General features: G+C 50.6%; 1 protein-coding gene across 4 annotated transcripts in view; it reads right to left on the bottom strand.

The window, feature by feature from the left end:
• Nucleotides 1–8605, bottom strand: part of LOC106804929 (homer protein homolog 2-like) — a 110549-nt gene that overhangs the window by 49437 nt on the left and 52507 nt on the right. For 3 of the 4 annotated variants that reach the window (XM_014806357.1, XM_014806340.1, XM_014806348.1), the window contains exon 2: nucleotides 6813–6969. In XM_014806357.1, coding sequence (XP_014661843.1) covers nucleotides 6813–6969 — 157 coding nt within the window. Of the gene's footprint in view, nucleotides 1–6812; nucleotides 6984–8605 lie in introns of those variants that run through there. The other variant, XM_014806364.1, reaches the window with a different exon arrangement.

The following is an 8605-nucleotide window of genomic DNA, read 5'->3' as shown; positions in this document are numbered from 1 at the left end:
ACTCATACACGCACACACGCAAGCACACACACACACACGCGCGCACGCACGCACACGCACGCACGCACGCACGCACACGCACACATCAACCACCCCACGCTGTATCGACCGACAGCTCTCCATATCTCCCCGAGTAGTGCGTGCGCCTCGCTTCAAGTATTGATTAGCCAGGTCTGAACAGGCCCAATTACACGACTTTTATATTGCAGTTTCATCAATTGAAGCGAAGCCATGATTTGAACCGGATCGCAGCAAAATACGACGGGACTTGCACGCCGAGTCTTAGCTTGGACACCCGCGGCTGTATCGGCCCGTAATCGTCTGCTAGCGATCTGATAGAAGCCCCAGCAGCAGCAACGCACACTGTTATACTATGAGACTGCGTTTAAAACTAATCAGCACGCACGCGTTAACGCGTTTAGCTGAAGCGTTTTTTCATGTCTGTTTAACGGCGCAGAAATGAGGTTTGAGAGAGAAAAGGTTACTAAATGTAAGGAGGGCGGGTGAATACGAACGAATGTTTTTTCGCTTATATGTTATAGAGTGTAACATTCTCTGAACAACACAATCCTTGTCCAGCTTTCCTACCCCCACACAGAAACATTACCAAAACGCTACCAACACACTCCCCTACATTATCTACACATCTCCACCCGCTTACGCATACATTTTCTCACACGCACGCCCCCCGCACACACACGCAGGCATGCACGCACACACACATGCACGTGCGCGCGCGCACTCGAACCGAGCAGCAACGCACAAGCGCATGTGAAATAATGGTGTGATAATATGTGACGTTTAATGGATGTCATTATTGCGCTTCGTATTACAATATCATGACCACGATCATCATCATCATCATCAGCTGACAGCTGCTGCTGCTGCTGCTGCTGTGGCTCTGCTTATTACGCGCATTACGCATTGCCTGCCTTATCACAGACCTAGAGACATTATCACAGACCTAGGGACATTATCACAGACCTAGGGACATTATCACAGACCTAGGTGTAGGGACATTATCACAGACCTAGGGACATTATCACAGACCTAGGTGCATTATCACAGACCTAGGGACATTATCACAGACCTAGTGAGATTATCACAGACCTAGGGACATTATCACAGACCTAGGAGTAGGGACATTATCACAGACCTAGGGACATTATCACAGACCTAGGGACATTATCACAGACCTAGGGACATTATCACAGACCTAAGGACATTATCACAGACCTAGGGACATTATCACAGACCTAGGAGTAGGGACATTATCACAGACCTAGGGACATTATCACAGACCTAGGGACATTATCACAGACCTAGGGACATTATCACAGATCTAGGAACGTTAGACAAACGCTCGTGTTTATATACGATTATCTGGGCTACCGGCGATGCCCGGGATTAAAGAGCTAGTAATTTGTCTGCTATGAACGGCTGTAGCTGATCTTATATCGGATTTTATAAATCTGTGCTAAGATTTCACTAGCGTTGCCCGTTCAGTTCTGCAGTGGCTTCTTGGTACACACATTCTTGGTGTTGCCATTCTGAGAAAGAGTAGAGTTGTCTGGTACCCATCTGAAGCACCCCACATAGAGTGGCCCATGGGAGAACATAGGTCACTGAAGGTTGAGTACCAACCACCTGAGGACTGGCCTGGCGGCCTTGTGATGGACATTGCAAGCTTTAGCTTGACTGGAACTGCAGCCTCTTGAACTTAAATTGGCAGGTCGGAGTGGATGAGCGGGATCCTGTTGATGAAGACATTTTCGCCCTTGCCCTTGAGGAATGGCTTGACTTGCTCAGCCAGTCTTGGTCTTGGTGAGCGGAGGTGGAGGTTTGGGAAGCGTTGCGTCGTCAGCTGGGCTGATGTCCGTCGCCTGCTGTTGCTGAATGCCAGCTTGACTTTGCCACTCAGCTGTGTGGTGAGTCTGCTATTGCCGACCACTCCAGCCACGTTGCTGAGAAGAAGCGGCCAGCTTTCTTCATCGCACTGAGCTGCCACCCTCATGTTTGGTAATTCAGCCTGTCTGCGGTTCACTCGCTCAGAGGTACGACGACATGATGCAGCATGACAGCATCTTCCTCTTGTCCTTGGCCAATGAAACTGCAAGGTTTTGCGAAAGTCGCCCTGAGCAGCAGGAGAGACACTTCATGACGTTTTTTGCTGCCGAAGTGTTGTTAGGGTGTTGTCGAGTGCTCCAAAGGGGCTTGTGGGCTCATTTGGTCTGCCTCTCCCAAGATATTGAGCTGCACTCTTGAACAAGCGTGGCCTTGTGGAGCCACGCTGATGTTGCACAGGTTAGATTTTGCCGCTTTGCCACGTTGAATGGCAGCTTAAGGCGAGTGAGCTGTGTGCCTCACGTCCCAGCAGGGTGGCAGCAATAACTGCTTGAAGCAACTCGCCAGGCCAATCTTCCTCGTCTGCCTGACCTTGGCCAGAAGAAGTTGGTAACCGAAGCGTCTGCTGTTCGCCAAGAGTGTCAAAGAAGAAGAGGCCGCTACGTTTTTTTTAGTCAATAATTTTTGTCAAATTTTTTATGGGTCAAGTTTTTTTGGGTCAAATTTTTTTGGTCAATTTTTTTTGACTTAAATGGTCGTCGGTCATCGTTGATTCAGAATGATATATGATGTTGGGGGTAAACTCTTACGTTGGGGAGAAGATAGACAGACAGACATACAGACAGACAGAAAAAACAGCTCGCCCTTATATAAGGCAGATTATTCTTCGATGGCCACTGTGACGTCATAGAAATGGTAAATAGACGGACCTATATATATCATATGGATATTATTTCAGATTGATGGCTTCATCGCTGACGGGGCAACAGCTTGACGATCGTTAAACAAGGTTATGCACCTCTCTCGCTACTGTTCAACATGACAGCAATCATTATGAGTGCTTCTGCACGCGTGCGGGGAAGGGAGACACGCATTAGGGAGTACAGCAAGACAAGAGAGAGAGAGAACGAGAGAGAGGGTTGAGAAAGAGGAGAGAAGAAGAGAGAAGCGCGAGACGGGAGGCGAAAGGAGAAGACAGACGACAGGCAAGAGAGAGAGAAGAACGGGGTGAGAAAGGAGAGACAGAGACAGAGCGAGAGAGAGACGAGCAACAGCCGCAGCAGCAGAGACGAGAGAGATCGAGAGAGAGAGAGAGAGAGAGAGAGAAGAGAGAGAGGAGAGAGAGCGAGAGAGGACGAGAGAGACCTCCCGATGACAGAGGCGAGAAGGAAGTCTAGACAAAGAGGACGAGAGAAAACACAGCAAGAGAGACGAGAGAGAGAGAGAGATGCAGGAGAAAGAGGAGACGAGGAGAGAGAGAGGGAGAGGAGAGAGAGAAGGAGAAAGAATAGAAAGAGCGAGAGACGAGAGAGAGAGAGAGAGAAAGAGATGAGAGAGAGAGAGGAGGAGAGAGAAAAGACAGAGAGAAAGAGAGAGAGAGACAGACACACACATACAGAGACAGACACACAGAGAAAGAGAGATAAGCACACAGGCATGCAAATACATACACACATGAGCACACGCACACATTATACAAGCACGCACTCGCCTACACGCACATATACACGCACGCACATACAACAAACTAATGCATACACACCCACGCGCGCGCGTACGCACACGCACGCACGCACGCAAGCCCCGCTGCTAAACGCGCGTTTAACGCGCACGCACGCACGCACGCACGCAATCACGCACGCACGCACGCACGCACGCCCGCAATCGCGCACGCACACCNCCGTCTCCTCCCTGCGCGTGCTCCTCCCGCCTCCTCCCTGCGCGTGCTCCCGCCTCCTCCCTGTGCGTGCTCCCGCCTCCTCCCTGCGCGTGCTCCCGCCTCCTCCCTGCGCGTGCTCCTCCCTGCGCGTGCTCCCGCCTCCTCCCTGCGCGTGCTCCCGCCTCCTCCCTGCGCGTGCTCCCGCCTCCTCCCTGCGCGTGCTCCCGTCTCCTCCCTGCGCGTGCTCCCGCCTCCTCCCTGCGCGTGCTCCCGCCTCCTCCCTGCCGCCTTTGCACCCGTAGAGAGACCTGAGCCCACTATTTGCAACTTCCTCCCCATAGTGCAATCCTCATCCTTAAGAGATTGTTATATTCGTGCATGCTAACGCTGAAAAGCATCAGTCATTCCTTTGCCCGGCTTTCGTTCTTTCTGCGCAGGGCTTCCGAGCTGGCAATACTTCTAAGACACTGCCTTCAGCTCAGCCATTGTCACGCTGCTTTCGAGCTTCCTCTCGCATGCAGCTTGCGGGCGGTCCGGCTCATTAGAATTAATCCGACATGGACCCGGCGGTCTGTTGCCCTCCCGGCCCGGTTCGTCGGTTTGGAGCAAAATAACTATCCGTCAACGTCTCTTCACCTTACATCGACCTCCGTCCACCACCAGCGTATTCTCGTCTGCTCCTTGCGTGCAACGTTTTGTATCGCGTCGATCGGATTTTCGGCGCGCGAAGCTCTCGAATGCAATCAATCAATCGACGGCATTAAGCCGGCGGACAATTACGCGTGCGTTTAGTCGCCGCCAAATCGAGTCAAGCATCGAATTGTCGCCGAGAACGGCGTAGTTTTTTGTCGCGCCGCCCGCTTTTCTGTGGCAAACCCATTTGTGCCCCTGCGAAACACGTCGCCGCGCAAGGGGTCGCGGAGAAGGGAGATCGAAATGCGGCAGGGCTATATAAAGGGCGAGAGTTAGAAGAAGAACAGTAATGATACCCGTATTCGTGATAGTAATTACCAGAGAGGCAAAAGTACCATTAACACCGAGAGACCAGAGACTCAAGTAAGCTGCCGGTGGTGCGGAAAAGAGTTAGCAGAAGTGTTGAACAACGACGACAAGGACGAGAGATTGAAGAGACGAAGCAAGCGAGCATAGAGCGAGAGAAGATGAGAAGATAGAAGGCAGAAAGAGTACGAGAGAGAAGAGAAAAGAGCGTACGAGGTTTGATATATATATATACTAAATATTAGTTATGTCATAGCACCGATAGCTTATATACTATATACATGACTATATACCAATACTATATAATATAACTATATACTATATACTATATACTATAACATAACTATATACTATATACCATATACTATATACTACAATGCTATAAAAGTATAATAAGTGATTAGGCTATAAGTGAGCGAACCTAACTACCTTCCCCGCGGGAGCTCTCATCTCACCCTAAACCCCGCGACTACATTACGAGAGGACGGTGGTCGTTGCAGAAATCTGGCGATAATGGTTACGGATAAAGTCGGGTGATACATGTACGGCAATTTATACGGTCACACGCGCAGCAAGGAGTGATGATGACTCACACGCGTGGCGGCATCAGCCAAAGCTGGCTCAGCACAAGCGTGGCGGCATCGTCGACGACGCGCCGTCCGTAACACCGCCAACATGTCGGCGGCGTGAAAATAATGATAGCCGTTCTTCACGACGATGATGATGATTCGCGGGGTTTCATGTGGTTTCATGAAAAACGCGAGCAATCTGCCACGCGCGCGCTCGCGCTCTTCTCTCTCTAAACAACGCGCTGTTACGTATGTGCAATCTGCACGCCCGTGCGCCCGTACGCGCGCGTGCGTGCATGTGCGTGCGTGTGCGTGCGTACGTGCGTGTACAATGTGCACGCCCGTGCGCGCTTTCATGTGCGTGCATGCGTGCGTGTGCAATATGCACGCCCGTGCGCGCGTGCGTGTGCGTGCATGCGTGCCTGTGCAATGTGCACGCCCATGAGCGTGTGCGTGTGCGTGTATGCGCGTGTGTGCAAACTGCACGCCCGTGGGCACATGCGTGCGTGTGCAATCTGCGCGTGCGTGCGCGCGTGCGTGTATGGGCCGCGAGCGAGCGCTCTCGTATCGAACACGCCCATTTCGTCGCGCGCAAATTACACTTATATATCGGAAATTTTTCCGCCTGTCACCTTCTCCGGAGATAGCTAGAGAGATGAAGTCAAATAGGTAGAGGTGGAAGTAGGATCACTACAGTCGCTATGGTCATACCATAATCTGAAGCCGGCTCATGGTTAGTCTTAATGTCTAATCGAGTCAACTGAAACGGGCTGTGGAATGCGTTTTGTGTTCCCGGTTCGCTGTGACCCGAATTTTGCATTTCCGATAAAATATTGCTGAGGTGATTAAGTATTTTTTCATGATATTTGCTGCAAGACAGTAATATTACACGCGGTTACATACCGCTACCGTACATGATGTAGTTGGAGTTAGTTGATAGTGGCGAGGGCTGTAGTGGTATAGATGGTGGTGGCGAATGAGAAAGTAACATGACAAGTTAGGAGAACGGATGAACAGGAAAATGTGTGATGTGGTGAGTGAGTGTGACGTGTTGGTGGTGGTGTTGATGATCCTAGATAGCACTGAATGATTGCCGGGATAAGAACAGATGACAGCAGAGTAGCAGGAACGAATGACTGATATTCGTGGGAAAAGGTACGTGCATGGTGGTATACTGAAGACGGGATGTAAAGACTGGGAGTAAGGCAAAAAGGGATCGGACTTAGAAAGATACCAAGTCTTTGTGTTCCTAATCTCGTTAAGTTTGGTGGTACTGAAGAGGGGATGAAAAGACTAGGAGGTAAGGAAAAATGATCGAAATTAAAAAGGGATCAAGTCTTTGTTGTCCTAGTCTAGTTGAGTTATTGCGTGGTCGTGCTGTGGGTTGTGCTTGCTGTGGTAGCTGGCTGGCAGACTTTGTGGGGGGATGGGTGTGAGTGAGGATATGGAGAGGCTACTCTGGTTCTGGCTGTACACCGGCTACTGCTACTGCTACTGCTACTGCTACTGCTGCTGCGTACCTTCGTGCCTTCCACGCTGATGATTCTGTACGTGCTCCTGTTCGAGTCGAAGAAGAAGGAGACTGGCACCGCCTGACCGCTGGCTGGAATCCAATTCTTCTTCGTCGCCGGATCGATGTGGAAGACATGAGCCCTAGTTGTAAATATAGGCTGCTCCCTGTAAGTAAACATGTAGAAAGGAGCCGTGAACAAGCTGTGAGCAACAATATTAACCTAGTATGTGCGTGCGTTTGTGTATGCGCGTGCGTGCGTGCGTGCGCGTGTGCGTGCGCGCGTGCATATAGGTTAGCTTAGATTACTTATACCCGAGCAGGCAAACCTCATGGAGTGTAAAACTCAGTGGACGATAAAGGCCAACAGATGGTCTGTGGGGAAATAGCCGTATAGTGGCTTTTTCTTCCCCGCACAACAACTCGCAGCGTTAATAAAATAATGCGCCACTCACTTCCAACCTTTTAGTGGCCGAGAGTCCACGCACCGCCACCATCGCGCCCAACAGCCCCACCAACCCCCACCCACCCGCGCCATAACATTCCCCGTGAGCTAAATCGTTCTAGGCTGATAAAACATCTCTCCTCCTTCTCCTCCTCCTCCTCCTCCTCCCTCGGTTTCTCTCCGTTGACGCACAGAGACTGCGTGCGCGCGTGTGCACGGCCCGTAACGCCCGTAAAGTGTTGCGAGGCGCCGGTGAGCGAGCGAGTTTTCCCGCCATCACCGCTAACCGTGTTAGACGCTGCTCGGCGAGTTTAACACACGCGCGTCGGCGCCGCTTCTCTCCGCCGAATGGAAATTTCGGCGACATAAAACAAAAAATTACACAACGCTAAATTGCGGGGAAGCCAACAAAGGCGTCGCTTCCTCCTCTACCTTCTCCTCTTGCGCTGCGCACTTTCGTTCCGCCGTTCATGCGCTACTGCGTAAAACGACATCAAAGAAGCCCTTCTCTTTCTCTCTTTTGCTCCCTCTCTCTCTCTCAGTCTCTCGCCAGAAGCGCGTAGCGAGAACGGCTCGTTGAAATATTATCCAGTACGTTTTTACTTGTGCTCTCCCAATGTATTGAACCGCATATTTGAGTGAAAAGCGGCAGTTTTTTTTTACTTGTGCTCCCTCCATATATCGCATCGCATATTTGAGTAAAAAGCAGCAGTTTTTTTACTTGTGCTTCCTCCACAATCATATCGAACCGTATCTTTTTATTTGAGCAGCAGTTTTTTTTATTTGCGCTTCTCCTCTGTCATCTATGGAACCGTATCTACATTGACCGACAGTCGACAAGAGGGTGCCTACCTATATCGATCGATCTATATGCCGTGACACTATATACTGCCCTGTCATTACGATGAAACAATAAATATATATATCTAAATAAATAAACCCCAAAGATCAATAAATCATAACACAATGTGCATGTTGCGTGGTGGACTAGACTGGGATTGGCAAGTTGCAGGAGGACTATACTGGGATTGGCAAGTTGCGGGGTGGACTAGACTGGGATCGGCAAGTTGCGGGGTGGACTAGACTGGGATTGGCAAGTTGTGAGGTCGACTAAACTGGGATTGGCAAGTTGTGGGGTGGACTAGACTGGGATCGGCAAGTTGTGAGGTGGACTAGACTGGGATCGGCAAGTTGCGGGGTGGACTAGACTGGGATTGGCAAGTTGCGAGCTGGACTAGACTGGGATTGGCAAGTTGCGGGGTGGACTAGACTGGGATTGGCAAGTTGCGTGGTGGACTAGACTGGGATTGGCAAGTTGTGAGGTCGACTAAACTGAACGAGGAATGTTGTATCGTGGA

This window comes from Priapulus caudatus, unplaced genomic scaffold, assembly GCF_000485595.1.
Source record: "Priapulus caudatus unplaced genomic scaffold, Priapulus_caudatus-5.0.1 Scaffold5, whole genome shotgun sequence".
NCBI lineage: Eukaryota > Metazoa > Priapulida > Priapulimorpha > Priapulimorphida > Priapulidae > Priapulus > Priapulus caudatus.
This window is presented reverse-complemented; position numbering and strand designations above follow the sequence as displayed.